Here is an 18,483-nt window from a genome sequence, read left to right as displayed (position 1 = left end):
ACACTGAGTGTTTTTGCTGAAACTGAGTGGAAACTCATAGTATTTGAGGAGTTTTGAGATTTGTAGGAGGATTTGGAGTTTTGATGCATAGCGGAGCTTGGCCTTGTTTTCATGTAGAAGGTCTAGTTTTTGGCCACAATTCTTTGAGGAAGACAACTTCTGGCAAGACTTCCCCGAACAGTTGATTGGTGCAGCTAGGTGCCTTTGGCTGCTGTCACTTCTGAGCTGATGGCACTACAGGACATCTTTCGATCTGAATTGGAAGTATGATTTGTCTTTCATTTGCTGCATTAAGTTTCCTTGGCCTACTATTGGGTCTACAGTCAGCAACATTTCCCATCTTCTTCAAAAAAGCTTGAAACGCACATTTGGACACCACAGTCTCCTTTGAAGTCTTTGCTTGGGAGACAACTTGCTGATGCAGTATAACTACTCTGTGTCTTGTTGCTGTTTTAAGACTTACCATGGGAACACAAACAGCCTGTTGCAAATGGAATAGTGTCCCCTTTATTTTTTTGAGCAGTATATTTACTGCTCAAAGAAATTAAGGGGACACTAAAATACCGCATCCTAGATATCACTGAAAGAAATATTCCAGTTGCAATTCTTTATTCATTACATAGTGGAATGCATTGAGAATAAAAATTAAAAATGATCAATGTAAATCAAAATTAACATCCCATGGAGGTCTGGATTTGCAATGATACTCAAAGACAAAGAGGAAAATCAAATTACAGACTGATCCAACTTCAGTGGAAATGCCTGAAAACAAGGAAATGATGCTAAGTAGTGTAAATGCTCTCACCACTAGAGGTACTGTATAGTAGTTTTACACAATGAACACACAGAAGTTTCTCAGATAGTGCACAGGCTAGTTAACGAGTAGATGTGGAGGGTGCCGTTGGCGGAAAAGCTAGAGCAGGATCCATACCTCCTCCTTTGTACAAAGAAGAATGGGAGGAGCAGTGCCAGAGCCTTACAAAATGACATCCAGCAGGCCACTAACATTAACATCCATGTGTCTGCTCAAACTGTCAGAAACAGACTCCATGAGGGTGGTTTGAGGGCCCGACGTCCACAAGTGAGTGTTGTGTTTACAGCCCAACACTGTGCAGAGAACCCCAAGGTTGTCAGGTTCAACATTGTTGCACTGTGCTCTTCATAGATGAGAGCAGGTTCACACTGAGTTCATGTGACAGACATGACAAAGTCTGGAGATGTCATGGAGAATATTCTGCTGCCTGCAACATCTTCCAGCAAGACCGGTTTGGCAGCAGGTCAGTAATGGTGTGGGGAGGCATTTCTTTGGAGGGCCACACAGCCCTCCATCTGCTAGCCAGAGGTACCCTGACTGCCATTAGGTGCTAGGATTAGATCCTCAGATCCAATATGAGACCATATGCAGGTGCAGTGGGACCTGGGTTCCTTCTGATGCATGACAATGCTAGGTCTAATGTGGCTGAAATGTGTCAGCAGTTCCTGCATGATGAAGGCATTAATACTATGGACTGGCCTGCCCGTTCTCCAGACCTGAATCCAATCGAGCACATCTGGGACATCACGTCTTGTTACATCTATCAATTCCAAGTTGCACCATAGACTATCCCGGAGTTGACTGATGCTTTAGTCCAAGTCTGTGAGTAGATCCCTCAGGAGAATATCTGCCACCTCATTACCATGCCCAGGCATTGTAGGGAGGTTGCACAAGCATATGGAGGCCGTACACACTACTGAGCATCATTTCCACTGAAGTTGGTCATGTCAGATGGTCCTGTGTTATGAATGAGTCACCGGAGGAGGAAAAAACAAAAATACAAGCTAAGTTCAGATAACCGGAGAGGTTGGTAGCTAGCGGATTGCAGACCCCTGATCCTATTCACAACAACTAACAGTAGCCATGAGGTGTACCTACGGTGGTCCTAGACACCTCATTCACAGCCGGAGAACTAAATAAACCTAAAGAAAGAAAGGGGAAATCTAAACTGCCCCAGAGCAGACCCCAAAGCAATAGACAGCCCCCAACATGTATTGACGGTGAAAACAGATGAAAACACAAACACAGACAGAAAGACAGGCTGAGCAAACGATGGGGCCCTCACTAATTAGATAGGCAGGAAAGAAAAGAAACTGTCTGCAATCACGCAAAAACCCTGCCAAAAATAATGTCCAACACGTCTGATAGAAAAGGCCCTGAAGTCACTAGACTTCAAAATCGCTATATCAGCACTCAGGTATATTCTGAAAACAGAGCAAAGAGATCAACTGATCAGAGACAAAAATGGAGCTCAGCCAGTCCCAACCAGGGCTGGCTGAACACAAACACTAAGTAAACCAGACAAAATCTCATGGAACAATAGCAGAGCAAAAACTTAGCTTTAGTAGACAGAAATAAACTGGAGGCCAGAGCTCAGAGCAGAGAGGATCACCAGCAACCCAGCAGGGCGTCGGCGGCCTTATATCCACTCAGAGATTCCGGATGTCCAATCACACTCCACCTGTTCAGATGACAGGTTTTTCCCATCCAAATCAATTTCACTACCTCCTTTCACCAGCAGAGGGAGTTCATCGGACATCAAAGGTGAAGGAGAAAATAAGATCATAACAGTACCTCCCCCTTGAGGAGGGGTCACCGAACCCTCATCCACGCCACCAGGGCGATCAGGATGGGCCCGATGAAAAGCACAAACCAATCTTTCGGCATGGATATCGGATGCAGAGACCCAAGAATTATCCTCCTGGCCATAACCCTTCCACTTAACCAAATACTGGAGTCTCTGTCTAGCCAGACGAGAATCCAGTATCTTCTCAACCTCATATTCCACATTACCTTCAACCAATACAGGGTCAGGAGGTGCCACCACAGGAACTACTGGCTCAACAAACCTCTTTAACAGAGACTTATGAAACACGTTATGGATCTTGAATGTAACAGGAAGAGCCAATCGAAAAGAGACCGGATTAAGAATCTCCAAAATCTTGTAAGGTCCAATAAATCTAGGTTTAAACTTTGGAGAAGCCACCTTCATAGAGATATTCTTTGATGACAACCAAACCATATCACCCACCTTAAACCGGGGACCAATGGTCCTATGCCGGTTGGAAAACCGCTGGGCCTTTTCCTGGGAGAGAGACAACTTATCCACCACTTGGTCCCAGATCTGGTGCATTCTCTCCACCACAGTGTCAACACCTGGGCAGGCAGAAGACTCCACCTGCCCTGAAGAGAATCGAGGATGAAACCCAAAGTTACAAAAAAAAAGGTGACATCAAAGTGGCAGAACTAGCTCTATTATTTAAAGCAAATTTGGCCAAGGGCAAAAATGAAACCCAATCATCCTGATCAGCAGAAATAAAACATCTCAAATAAGACTCCAAAATCTTGTTTTTTCTCTCCGTCTGCCCATTGGTCTGAGGGTGAAACACAGAGGAGAAGGACAACTGAATTCCCAGTTTGGAACAAAAAGTCCTCCAAAATCTAGAAACAAACTGAACTCCTCTTCAGACATTACTCTCTTCCTCCGCTGGTCAGGAACATACAATTTTCCAATGGGACAGGTTTGTCCTCCTGAAACTCTTCCAGAGCACGTCTCAAATCGGGCGAGATGGCAGAAAGAACTACCCCCTCACCTAAGATGGTAGCAGGCTTGGTCACAATAGGAGAATCAGCAAAGAAATTCCTAGAGAGGGCGTCTGCCTTGACATTCTTAGTGCCCGGAAGAAAAGAGACCACAAAATCAAAACGTGTGAAAAACAAGGCCCACCTAGCCTGTCTAGGATTCAAGCGTTTGGCCGACTCAAGGTAAATCAAATTCTTGTGGTCAGTAAGGACCACGACTTGATGTTTAGCTCCCTCCAACCAATGTCTTCACTCCTCAAATGCCCATTTCATGGCTAACAGTTCCCGATTCCCCACATCATAGTTGCGTTCGGATGGGGAGAACTTTCGGGAAAAGAAAGCACAGGGATTCATTTTAGATGTTACCGAATCTTTTTGGGACAAAACAGCTCCTGCACCAATCTCAGAAGCGTCCACCTCTACCTGAAACGGGAGTGAGACATCAGGTTGCCGCAAAACTGGAGCAGAAGTGAACCTCCGCTTCAGCTCCTGAAAGGAAAAAACAGCCTCTGGAGACCAATTCAGCACATCAGCACCCTTCTTAGTCAAATCAGTCAATGGTTTGGCAATACCAGAAAAATTAGCTATAAATTTACGATAAAAATTAGCAAAACCCAAAAACTTCTGGAGGGCCTTCAAAGAAGTGGGCTGAACCCAATCATAAATGGCCTGTACCTTGGCCGGGGCCATTTCAATAGTTGATGGAGACAAAATAAATCCCAAAAATGAAATCCTCTGTACACCAAAAAGGCATTTCGATCCCTTAACATACAGGGAATTCTCCCTCAAAATCCGGAACACAGTCCGAACATGTTCCACATGAGAGTCCCAATCCCTGGAAAAGATCAAAATATCATCCAGATAGATGATCAAAAATGTATCCACAAAGTCCCGGAAAATATCATTCATGAAGCACTGGAAAACAGAAGGGGCATTTGTGAGCCCAAAACGCATCACCAGGTACTCAAAATGTCCCTCCGGAGTATTAAACGCCGTCTTCCATTCATCCCCCTGCTTAATGCGAATAAGATTATACGCCCCCCTGAGGTCAAGCTTGGTAAACCAGCAAGCACCTTTAACTCTGGAGAATAGATCAGAAATCAGGGGTAACGGATACTGATATTTAACAGTAATTTTGTTGAGGGAACGATAGTCAATACAAGGCCTTAATGAACTATCTTTCTTGGCCATGAAAAAAAACCCAGCACCCAAGGGTGAAGAGGATGGTCTAATATGACCCTTCTCCAATGACTCCTTAATATAAGATCGCATAGCCTCGTGCTCGGGTACAGATAAATTGAAAAGTCGACCCTTGGGAAATTTACGCCCAGGGCTCAACTCTATTGCACAGTCATAACTCCTATGAGGAGGCAAAGACGCAGACTTATTCTCACTAAATACATCATAAAAATCAGCCAAATAGTCAGGAACATCATGCGACTGGGGAGAGGTGGAGAAAACAGGAGCGTCAACAAGAGCACACCGACAACCCCAACTCACCACAGACACAGATTTCCAATCCAAAACTGGATTATGGATTTGCAACCAGGGAAATCCCAGAACAATGGTATCATGCAAATTATGCAACACCAAAAATCTGCAATTTTCTTGATGGTCTGGGGCGACCCGCATTACCACCTGGGTCCAAAACTGAGGTTTATTCTTCGCTAAAGGAGTAGCATCAATACCCCTCAAAGGGATAGGCGTCCGCAGAGGTGTCATAGGAAACCCACAACGTTTAGCAAAATCCAAGTCAATCAGGTTCAGAGCCGCTCCCGAATCCACAAAAGCCTTAGCGGAAAATGTGGACAGGGAGCAGATCAGAGTAATTGCCAGAAGAAACTTAGGTTGAACACCACCCACAGCAAATGTGCAAAACGTTTCTCTCGTTTAGGGCAGACAGAAATCATATGAGAGGCATCTCCACAGAAAAAACACAGCTTATTACGCCTTCTGAACTCCTGACGTTGCGCCCTAGACAAAACTCTATCACATTGCATAGGTTCAGACATTTGTTCAACAGGTGGCAACATTTCTCGTGTACTTTTACGTTCACGTAAACGCCGATCAACCTGAATGGCTAATGACAAACAATCGTCAAGACCAGAGGGAACAGGAAATCCCACCATAGTATCTTTTACGGTTTCTGACAAACCCTTCCGAAAAAGAGCTGCCAAGGCACCATCATTCCAGGTAGTAAGGACCGCCCACTTTTGAAATTTTTGACAGTATAACTCTGCAGAATCCTGACCCTGGCTCAATGCCAACAGGGCTTTCTCAGCTTGATCAATAGCATTAGGTTCATCATACAACAACACCAAGGCTTGAAAAAATGCGTCCAGATTAGTTAGAATAGGATCATCAGGTGTCAAAGAAAATGCCCAATCCTGGGGATCGCCGCGCAGCAAAGAGATGACAATTTTAACCTGCTGCGCAGAGCTCCCCGATGACTTAGGCTTCAAGGCAAGAAATAATTTACAATTATTCTTAAAATTCAAAAATTTAGACCGATCCCCAAAAAACACATCAAGAGTAGGAATCTTTGGTTCAGCAGCATGTGAATGAGCAAGATAGGCGGAAATTCCCCGCACTTCAGCAGCCAGCTGCTCCACACGATCAGACAGTTGCTTAATCTCCATTAAGAAAATTCCTCCTACGGCCCCAGAGAAAAAGAGGAAAAAATATACATAAAAAAAGAATTCTGACACTTTTTTTTTTTTACAATTCTTTCCTGCTATTGAGTACCCTAGAATCTGCGGTATGACTGGTGATTCTGTTATGAATGAGTCACCGGAGGAGGAAAAAACAAAAATACAAGCTAAGTCCAGAAAACCGGAGAGGCTGGTAGCTAGCGGATTGCAGACCCCTGATCCTATTCACAACAACTAACAGTAGCCGTGGGGTGTTCCTACGGTGGTCCTAGACACCTCGTTCACAGCCAGAGAACTAAATAAACTTAAAGAAAGAAAGGGGAAATCTAAACTGCCCCAGAGCAGACCCCAAAGCAATAGACAGCTCCCAACATGTATTGACAGTGAAAACAGATGAAAACACAAACACAGACAGAAAGACAGGCTGAGCAAACGATGGGGCCCTCACTAACTAGATAGGACAGGAAAGAAAAGGTGAAGGAGAAAATGAGCTCATAACAGTCCTGGTCCCAAAGCTTGGTGGTGAACGGAGGTTCTGTAATGACTATCAAAAGTGGAATGAGGTCTCCAAGTTCGACGCATTTCCCATGCCACGCATCAGTGAGCTAATTGGGAGACTTGGGCCCACAAGGTACATAACCACCCTGGATTTGACGAAGGGATATTGGCAGATCCCCATGGCACAGGAAGCCAAAGAGAAGACTGCATTTTCTACGCTAGATGGATGCTTACAGTATGTCCGGATGCAGGGGGCTCCAGCGACCTTCCAGAGAGCTATGGATAGAATCTTTGCACCCCATAAGTAATATGGCTCAGCATATCTGGACAATATTGTTATCTTCAGCCTGGACTGGGAGAGTCATCTGGAAAAGGTCCAGGCGGTGTTTGATGCTCAAAGGGTGACAGGGTTTTCAATAAACCCAAAGAAATGTTCCTTGGGGAAAGAAGAAGCCAAATACCTGGGATATGTAGTGGGTAGAGGCGAGCTCAAACCCCAAATCAGTAAAGTGGAGGCAATTCAAACAAATTAGAGCCTTCCTGGGGATCATGGGATACTACAGGAGGTTCATCCCGAACTTCATCATGATGGCCGTGCCCCTGACCTACTTCTTTAAGGGGACATAATTGGTAATGGTCAAATGGTCTGAAGAGGCAGAGGCGGACTTTCACAAAATGAAAGGGGCTCTGTGTAAGCAACCTGTTCTGGTGGCCCCTGACTTTAAGAAAGAGTTAATACTCTAAACAGATGCCTCAGATGTCAGTTTAGGAGCAGTCCTTTCCAAGGAGATACACGGGGAGGAGCACCCTATTCTCTGCCTGAGTAGGAAGCTATCCTCATGTGAGAGGAATTATTCGGTCGTAAAGAAGGAGTGCTTGGCCATAAAATGGGCGGTGGACACATTACGCTACTATCTGGTAGGATGTAAGTTTAGATTGGTATCCAACCATGCCCCACTCAGATGGATGAAGGAAACAAAGGGGAAAAATGCTAGGGTCACCCGTTAGTTCTAAGCCCTGCAAGATTTCAACTTCCATGTAGACCACAGAGCAGAGAAGCTATATGGTAATGTCAATGCCCTCTCGAGAATACCTAGTCTGGTGGTAGAAAGTGCCAAGCCCCACGGCTTTAGGCAGAGGGGGAGGTATGTAATGTGGCTAATGGTCACGTAGTCGATGGGAGGTATGTGTCACAGAGATGGCTTGTCTCTATGATGTAACTGTCACGTGTCCCATCCTGAGTGACACGGCCAGCAAGCCGGTAACTGATACAACAGGACGCGGCACGTGTAATTGTCCTATGTGACGCGGCCCGCAGGCTGGTAACTAATACAATAAGACAAGGGAATAGGGAAAACCTGGGAAACAATAACAAAGGTGGCCCTGCGATAGGGAACGGGGGACGTGGAAACCTTCTGCACTCCCCTGAGTCAGTGTCTCTACACACCTAACGTTCCCTAGGCCGGTTCCGCACCGGGTGCCGCTCAGGATACCTTTGAACCCTAGCTCGCCCTGCACCTAAACCCTCACTAGGGAAATGGTTGGTGTGGAAACTAATCCCACCACTGCACTAAACACACATAAGGAAAAGTGACAAAACAGGGGAAACACCACTTAGCTTTGCTCTGTTGCTTACGCTCCTAGCAACAGAGCCCACCACCTGTGTGCATCTTTTCCTCTGACCGGATCCATCACCATAGTGCAGCCTTGGAGCAACCAGAGTCCACCACCTCCATGCAGCTGTCCAGAGACAGAGCCCAGCAAATGAGTCCAGCTTTTCTGCCAATGAGTCCAGCATTTTGAGTCCAGCTTTCCAGCAACCAAGTCCAGCATCATGAGTGCAGCTCTACACAATAGCTGCCACTCCACCAAGCCATGCAGACACTCCTTGCTGACACCATCGCGGAAACTCCACCAATCCATGCCAGCCCTCCTTGCAGACACCATAGCTAACTCTCTCTGAGCTGCCCAGGACTCTCCTTCAGCTCCATCCTTCACCCAGGCTTCCTTGTAACTGAGGAACTCACAATCTCACCAACAGTGATTAACACACCTGATACTCTTTTATAGAGCCATCACACCTGTTGCATAATTACGTGCACAAACTAAGGTAATCATAGTGCAATGACCCTAATTGCCACCGGGGGGAAAACTAACTGAAATCACCACAGTGCAATGACCCTAATGGCCACCGGGGGCAAAACCACCTTTGGCACACAGCCAAAGGAAAAAGAAGGTTACTTTGTGCATTTAATCTGTCAGATCCAACCTGGATCATGACAGTACCCTCCCCTTAATGAGGGGCCTCTGGACCCTCAAGACCACTCCTCATCAGGGCACCATCTACAGCAGGAACGCCCAGATCCAGAGTTCACCCCAACCACTACCTGACACTTCAGGTTTATGACAAACGCACAACTGGTATTGGCAATGTGTTCTGGAGGCACCACTCATCTCCAAAGTGCCAACCTGGGGAACAAGTTATGTATGTGTATGTTCGGTATGAGCTGGAAAGACTCCGCAACACACTTCCACAGGATGTTTTTTGGTGGCCACCCATACATGCTCGTTCACACACACAGGTCCGGACCTGAACGTTTATTGCCACACATTCGTTTGTCATATTTCGGTGAATTCATACTGGGATCAACAACAGAAGCATCCCCCTGTGTCACCACACTCACACCCCCGCACTCCACCAAGGGGTACACCACCCCCCAACCCTTTCCACCACGAGGTCTGCACCTCCCAGGGTTGGCAAATGGCGAGGGTAGAGAGTTGCCCCTACTCCCCCGCTGCACACCTGCTGCTCACACCGGAGAGGAAGGGCCTGGAATATGGAGAAAAAATACACTCCCTGGTCACCTTCCTCCAACACGACCAGGAGGTGGCGGCTTCTTCGGTGGTATGGAAGATTTGGCGTAAACCCCGCGGACTATAACACCAGTCTGCTCACTACAGTGACGCACCCCTTCACCTCGGGGAACCCCAGACAGCACCATGGGGACCAACTCCACCCACCTGTCTGGGTACGTCCGCCTGTATGAACAAGTCCTGCTCACCAGCAGCGACACTAGAGGGCTTCTTTGCCGGAGCCCCAATTTTGATTTTCTGGTTGATCCAGAGGGAAGGCCCCAGACCCTGATAATTGCTGCTGCAACTGCTTCAACACCATGCAGCTCCTCACACACCTCAGTGAGGCCACGCAGCAATTGCTCACAGGTCTCCACATGGCCGAGGCTCACCAGAAAAAAAAAAGGAAGGTTGGTGATAATGTCACGTGCCCCGTCCTGAGTGACACGGCCAGCAGGCTGGTAACTGATACAACAGGAAGCGGCATGTGTAATTGTCCTATGTGACGCGGCCCACAGGCCGGTAACTAATACAATAAGACAAGGGAATAGGGAAAACCTGGGAAACAATAACAATGGTGGCCCTGCGATAGGGAACGGGGGACGTGGAAACCTTCTGCACTCCCCTGAGTCAGTGTCTCTACACTCCTAACGTTCCCTAGGCCGGTTCCGCACTGGGTGCCGCTCAGGATACCTTTGAACCCTAGCTCGCCCTGCACCTAAACCCTCACTAGGGAAATGGTCGGTGCGGAAACCAATCCCACCACTGCACTAAACACACATAAGAAAAAGTGACAAAACAGGGGAAACACCACTTAGCTTTGCTCTGTTGCTTACGCTCCTAGCAACAGAGCCCACCACCTGTGTGCATCTTTTCCTCCGACCGGATTCAACACCATAGTGCAGCCTTGGAGCAACCAGAGTCCACCACCTCCATGCAGCTGTCCAAAGACAGAGCCCAGCAAACGAGTCCAGCTTTTCTGCCGATGAGTCCAGCATTTTGAGTCCAGCTTTCCAGCAACCAAGTCCAGCATCATGAGTGCAGCTCTACACAATAGCTGCCACTCCACCAAGCCATGCAGGCACTCCTTGCTGACACCATCGCTGCAACTCCACCAATCCATGCCAGCCCTCCTTGCAGACACCATAGCTGACTCTCCAGGACTCTCTCTGAGCTGCCTGGGACTCTCCTTCAGCTCCATCCTTCACCCAGGCTTCCTTGTAACTGAGGAACTCACAATATCACCAACAGTGATTAACACACCTGATACTCTTTGATAGAGCCATCACACCTGTTGCATAATTACATGCACAAACCAAGGTAACCAGAGTGCAATGACCCTAATGGCCACCGGGGGGAAAACTAACTGAAATCACCACAGTGCAATGACCCTAATGGCCACCCGGGGCAAAATCACCTTTGGCACACAGCCAAAGGAAAAAAAGGTTACTTTGTGCATTTAATCTGTCAGATCCAACCTGGATCATGACAGTAACCCAGTGTATTTTATCTAATGAATGAAAGTACTTAGAAGTTCATTTGTTGCACCTGGGACTGAGTAGCTGTGAGAGATGGGTGGGTCTGGCTACCCACCTACCTCACCTCTGAGTGTCGTTACAGACTATAAAATGGAGGCTGTTTGGCACATGGTCTGTGTGTTGGGAGGGAGAAGGCCTCCTATGTGTTGGACACCAGAATGAGCCTGAGTACTGGACATTACCCCAGCCTGTGTGCCCACAAGCCTGGTGAAGCAGATCCCTGCTATGGACATTTGTATTTTCTTTGCCTGATCTGATCTAAAGGCTATTTGTTTTCTGTTTTTGCTTCTGGGGTTTATGAAGCAATAAACCCCCATGAACTTTTAAAGGAATAAGCCTCCTGTTTTCCTCCCATTGCATTCAAGTGAATAATGCCGCTACAATATACACATATACATATATATATATACCATATAGTTCTGGCAAAAATTAAGGGCCCACCACATCAAAACCCTATCATGGGCAGCCCGTTCTCCAGACCTAAACCCCATTGAAAGCCTCTGGAATGTAATCAAGGGGATGATGGCTAGTCACAAACCATCAAACAAAGAATTGCTTAAATTTTTGCATCAGAAGCAGTGTGAGAGACTGGTGGCAAGCATGCCAAGATGCATGAAAGCTGTTTTTAAAAATCATGGTTTTTCTACAAAATATTGATTTCTGAACTCTTCCTGAGTTAAAACATTAGTATTGTTGTTTCTAAATGATTATGAACTTGTTTTTTTATTTGAGGTCTGAAAGCACTGTTTTCTTTTTTTTAAAATTTTGACCATTTCTCCTTTTCAAAAAAAAAAAATTATTGTTTGGAAATTCATCGACAAGTTGTCAGAAGTTTGTAGACTAAAAGAACAATTTACATTTTGCTCAAGAAGTGGTCTCTTAATTTTTGCCAGAGCTGTATGTGTGTATATATATATATATATATATATATATATATATCTCCACTGTACTCACTTGCTTACACTAAATTATTCTCTGCTGTTACCGCATTAGTCTATTGTTTGGATACTTTCCGTTGTTTTTCTACTATGTTTCCTTCAATTGTTTCACTGACGTTGACCCGCTTTGCTTTGAATACGCCTACGGCATGGTTGCCTCTGCCTGTGACATTTAACAGGATTTCCTCAAGAAAAAAAACAACCATAAACCTCATTCTTTATATAAAAGAACCCAAAAATATGTCCATGGTGTAGAAAAGCTGTTTTCATGATTTCATATACTATGCCATTCGAGGTCATTTTGAAGTGGTAGACTTATTTTAACTATTTTCAGAGGTCCTATAGAAGTAAACAGAAAGAGACATTTATGTGAATATGCCATAAATGTCCGATATGGGAATCCCCTTAAACTTAATTTTAGTTATAATACTAAATTAGACTTTTCTTTTTCCAGCATCCAACTGGAGAGGATATGGGGGTGTAGAATATGAGTCAGCTACTCTTAGCCAATCAGCTGCAAGGATAATTTTCTTCAGTGATTAGACTCCTCCCTCCATCTCCTTTTCAGCTGGCTACCAGTCACTATATCCAGATGTTTAGGACAGGGCAAATTATGTAAAATCCTTTCATCTTAATTCTGTAATTATACGGATTGCAGATCAAACATGGGACCAATGAGAAACACACAGTTTAAAGAAGAACGCTTTGACCGCAATGACTCTTCCACTTTTTTCATCTGTTATATGATGTTATGGAGCATGAGAGAAACCAAAGTAACCAGCAAATGGACAGATGGAATAGATTACGCAAGTATTATGGTTAATTTTCAGAATCCTCAATGCTAAAGGGCATGTACAAAATTAGAATATACCTTTTCTTCCATTAGTAGCACCCCTTTTCTACATAGGATGGTATCCCAACCCCTCCATATTCACTTAAATGATTTTAAACTGTAAAACCAGAGGTAGAATGTGACTTTTTTTCATTTCATATATTCTAATCTCATACAGCCACTGTAATTAAAGTAGTAATTAGAGTTGAGCGATACCGTCCGATACTTCAAAGTATCGTATCGGATGGTATCGGCCGATCTTTAAAAAAAGTATCGGTATCGCCGATTCCGATACCGGAAGTCCCATTCAAGTCTATGGGACTTCCGGTATCGGAATAAGAAAAACCCTTTCCTGCCCTTGTACAGCCTCTCTGGGGTCTGTACGGGCCTTTCGGGGGGCTGTGCCGGCCTGCCAGGGGGTCTGTGCAGGCTCCGGTGGTCTGTGCCGGCCTGCCGGTGGTCTGTGCAGGCTCCGGGGGGCTGTGCCGGCCTGCCGGGGGGCTGTGCAGGCTCCGGGGGGCTGTGCCGGCCTGCCGGGGGGCTGTGCCGGCCTGCCGGTGGTCTGTGCAGGCTCCGGGGGTCTGTGCAGGCATCGTCCGATGGGACTACAAGTCCCATCGGGCGATGCCTGCTACCATGACAGTGATTGACACATTAGCCAATGATGGGACAGTAGTAGTCCCATCATCCGGCTAATGTGTTAAATGTTAAAAAAAAAAAAAAATACTACATACATACTACATGCATGCTACATACATACTACATGCTACATACATACTACATATATACTACATGCATGCTACATACATACTACATGCTACATACATACTACATATATACTACATGCATGCTACATACTACATGCTACATACATACTACATATATACTACATGCATGCTACATACATACTACATGCATGCTACATACTACATGCATGCTACATGCATGCTACATACATACTACATGCTACATACATACCACATATATACTACATACATACAATACATTCATACAATACATACATAGACATACAGTACATATAACATAGAGTAACATACTTACCAATACTTGTCACATTGTTCCCCGAAGCCATTGTCTTTTCCGGGATAAATATTAACATAACAAACCACAAAAATACTCACCCACGATCCGAAGCAGTCCACGAGTGTGTCCCACGACGATCTTGGGTAGAGAACTGCAGCATCAGATGATGCTGCCGTTCTCTACGGGCTGCAGGAATCCAATGACGGAAGGTAGGTATCCTTCCGCACTGTATTCCTCCGCCACTTAAAAAAAAAAAGTCCCTAGTCTCACTTTATGCCATTGCTGTGTGGGAAATTCCCACACAGCAATGGCATAAAGTGAGACTAGGGACTTTTTTTTTTTAAGTGGCGGAGGAATACAGTGCGGAAGGATACCTACCTTCCGTCATTGGATTCCTGCAGCCCGTAGAGAACGGCAGCATCATCTGATGCTGCAGTTCTCTACCCAAGATCATCGTGGGACACACTCGTGGACTGCTTCGGATCGTGGGTGAGTATTTTTGTGGTTTGTTATGTTAATATTTATCCCGGAAAAGACAATGGCTTCGGGGAACAATGTGACAAGTATTGGTAAGTATGTTACTCTATGTTATATGTACTGTATGTCTATGTATGTATTGTATGAATGTATTGTATGTATGTAGTATATATGTGGTATGTATGTAGCATGTAGTATGTATGTAGCATGCATGTAGTATGTATGTAGTATGTATGTAGCATGTATGTAGCATGCATGTAGTATATATGTAGTATGTATGTAGCATGCATGTAGTATGTATGTAGTATGTATGTAGCATGCAGTATGTATGTAGTATGTATGTAGTATATATGTAGTATGTATGTAGTATATATGTAGTATGTATGTAGCATGTAGTATGTATGTAGCATGCATGTAGTATGTATGTAGCATGTAGTATGTATGTAGTATGTATGTAGCATGTATGTAGCATGCATGTAGTATATATGTAGTATGTATGTAGCATGCATGTAGTATGTATGTAGTATGTATGTAGCATGCAGTATGTATGTAGTATGTATGTAGTATATATGTAGTATGTATGTAGTATATATGTAGTATGTATGTAGCATGTAGTATGTATGTAGCATGCATGTAGTATGTATGTAGTATTATTTTTTTTTTTTTTATTTTTTAACATTTAACACATTAGCCGGATGATGGGACTACTACTGTCCCATCATTGGCTAATGTGTCAATCACTGTCATGGTAGCAGGCATCGCCCGATGGGACTTGTAGTCCCATCGGACGATGCTTGCACAGACCCCCGGACATCAGCACAGCCCCCCGGCAGGCCGGCACAGCCCCCCGGCAGGCCGGTACAGACCCCCACAGGGTGCACAGACCACCGGCAGGCCGGCACAGCCCCCCGGCAGGCCGGTACAGACCCCGGGCAGTCCACACAGCCCCCCGGCAGGCCGGCACAGCCCCCCGGCAGGCCGGCAGAGACCCCCGGAAGGCCCGAAATGACGGCGCATCATGATGCGCACACACCGCGCATCATGATGACGTCAGGCCGTCAATCAACTGAACTTCCGATTCCGATGCCGAATTCCGATATTGAAAAAATATCGGAAGTCGGTATCGGAATTCCGATACAGCAAGTATCGGCCGATACCCGATACTTGCGGTATCGGAATGCTCAACACTAGTAGTAATCCATCAATTTTTTTTTTATTGTTACCACTTTCCCAATATATTTGTGTAATTTGTTTCATCCAATCTCAGCTGCATCTCACACATAGATATTCTCTTGAGAAAGACAAAACCACAGTTTTAATTTCTTAAATATTTAGGTTTCAGGTTTTTTAACCTTTTGCTCAATTACGGTAATCATTAGGACCCCAGCTCCATTCATTTACAAATCAGACAAAGCCCTCCTAATAAATGTTTCCCCATAAATCTGGCTTCATCAGGTGTCATAGCCTCATAGTCCATGATGAAGCCCGGTCCCTGGTGAAACATACCGAGAATTTTAAAATGTGATTTTAGTTTGCAATGCAACAGTTGCATCGGCAGTGCAGATTTAAAGGCAGTTACTTTGCAATTTGAGATAATAAAGGTTATTTTCTACCTCCCGCCTAACATTCATAATACACTTATATTTGTAAGCTCTATAATTTTTCTTTGGGAACGCATCTAAACCTAAATTTTTTCAACTAAATAGCCTATTTAACTACAAATGTCTTAAATGAAAGTAGCTACTGGTGATGTGGATACCGCTAGATCTTGGTTTTCCTTGGGGTTAGTGAAAAGGCTACTTCCTTTGCACAGTTTTCCAACCTAAAGACCATCGACAAGATGGGAATGTGTCATTAACAAAACCCTAATTTAGCAAAAACCACAGACAACTTAAATTAGGTGCTACCACCACCATTCACTGCAAAAATGATATATCTTGCCGCCCCAATTATTTGGTTAGCAGCGATCTCTTACAGCCCCCCCATGCACAGGAACTCTCAGCCAAGTGCTCCCGTGTTCTCTCTGCTTTCCCCACCAAATAAAATGTTGTTATAGTTTAGGGAACTACGATGAGTCATGTACTACCGAGCATGTATAAGATTGAATAATACTCAATGTTCCTTGTTCAATTGTTAATTGGTTTATTATTTATGTAATAATATGAAACTTGTATAACCTTAGTTTATTGTGCAAAGCTTATTGTCCATCTGTAAGTGCTTTGTATGATACACGAACATGTACATTCTGTTTCCTGTTTAGTACTATATACAAGTGTGTACATTCTATTTTCTTTTGCTTAATAAATGAATTTAAAAAAAAAAAAGAAAGATCAACCAAGTCATATCATCTTTTGAGGAAGAGCCAGGATTGTGGTTGGCCGATCCAACCAAAATTAGTGGACTAGGCTGACTTTGATCTCATGCATATGGAAGCCTTAGCCTAGTGGAGACACACCATACCATTATATAGTGCAAAAATAATACCACCACTTAGTGACCATATAGCTGTTAAAAAAAAGTCTAATTATAGTGCAATACGAAGCGGAAATATAATTAATTGTATAGCGGTAATAAGTTTTGTAGGTCTGACAAACCACAATGCGGAATCGTCTGCGATGACCCCCAGTGGCTGATGCCCCCTGTCTGCCCGCTAACAATAGAATATAGCATGTGATGTTGCAATTTTTCAGAATGCTTGAAGGACATCAAGGTACGGTATTGGTCCAGAACATTAAATGGAGCATTTTTCTTCAGATAAAGTCTGAATATGATTGCACCTAGAGCGAAAAGCATTCTGCACACCCTCATACAATGCCCCCATATAGCACCATACTAAGGTTTTGTTCCTATATAATACTTGCATGGTCTTGTACGACGCGATTATATCTCTAGGGAAAATCAAACTGAAGTATAACGTAAGATCCTAAGGCTCTGTAATCATATCCAATATCTGTTTCACATTTCAATGACGACACCAACATTTCAGATCATGAAATGTAAGATTTGGTGATTTTTAGGGAAATTAATAACATTAATATAAATAAAATGTAGAATTGAAATTCTATTTAAAGGACATTAAAAGAAATTAAAATAAAAAAGCTCAATAAAAATAGAAACAAACTGATTGAAGTTGTTAGAGTGAGATGTGAAGACGAGATGCTCTTTGGAGCGTATATAATATATATATATATATATATATATGCTGTATATACGCTATATATATATAATCGTTATCTTTCCCTACAACTGAGTCTCAAAAAAAATCATACAGAATATGCTAACAAATGCGGGAAGTTTTCTTTCTCCTGTAAAGGAAATCTTCAGTACAAATAGCCCTTAACAAATATGAGTCTTCACCTACAAAAACTTGGAAAACTTTCCCCCCTTTCCCCCTTTTGCCCCAGCTAAAATCATTTTTTTGCATTATCTCCTTATATAAAATAGCAACAGCAATGTGTGCTGCAGGTTTACAGGGTGCACGAACCCCTGTGTGCTGCTCCCTTTAAAAGTCAGACACATTCCTCCTGCACATATATCTATATATCTATAAAGGGAAACTTACCTAGAGGAAACAGAATCAGTGCAGCAAGACCAAAAAGGTTCTCCAGATTCATAGTGAGGATTTTTGCAGGACAAAGAGTGTGAATGCGAGCATACATACACTGCAACTCACAAGTCACAGCTGAAAATCCTCCCACCCCGCACAGCTGCTTCCCCTCCTTCCAGTTCTTTACACAAGATGGCTGCTGCTGCAGGATCTCTTAGGCTACTTTCACACTTGCGTTTTTTGCTGCACGTTTTTTGCGCACACAAGCGCATGAAAAAAACGCATCATGCGTTTACGTGCGTTTTTTTGCGGGGTTTGGTGCATTTTTTAAAAAAAAACACATGCGGTTTTTTTGCGCATACGTGCGCATTACAATGCGCACGTATGCACACCCATAGACTATAATGGGTGTTTTGCTGTAAAAAAACGCATTGCGTGCGCATACTTTTTTTGGGGCAAGTCGGACGCACAAAAAATGCAACAGGATGC

The 18,483-nt window shown here is 44.2% G+C and overlaps 1 protein-coding gene across 1 annotated transcript in view; it reads right to left on the bottom strand.

The window, feature by feature from the left end:
* Positions 1–18,150, bottom strand: part of LOC141082977 (SLAM family member 9-like) — a 57,938-nt gene extending 39,788 nt beyond the window's left edge. The window contains exon 1 of the mRNA XM_073567070.1: positions 18,010–18,150. Within this exon, the coding sequence (XP_073423171.1) occupies positions 18,010–18,106 (97 nt within the window). The 5' untranslated portion in view covers positions 18,107–18,150. The remainder of the gene's footprint in view (positions 1–18,009) is intronic.
* Between the last annotated feature and the right edge of the window lie 333 nt (positions 18,151–18,483).

Source organism: Dendrobates tinctorius, unplaced genomic scaffold (assembly GCF_039654945.1).
Source record: "Dendrobates tinctorius isolate UK_male_01 unplaced genomic scaffold, ASM3965494v1 ptg000019l, whole genome shotgun sequence".
NCBI lineage: Eukaryota > Metazoa > Chordata > Amphibia > Anura > Dendrobatidae > Dendrobates > Dendrobates tinctorius.
This window is presented reverse-complemented; position numbering and strand designations above follow the sequence as displayed.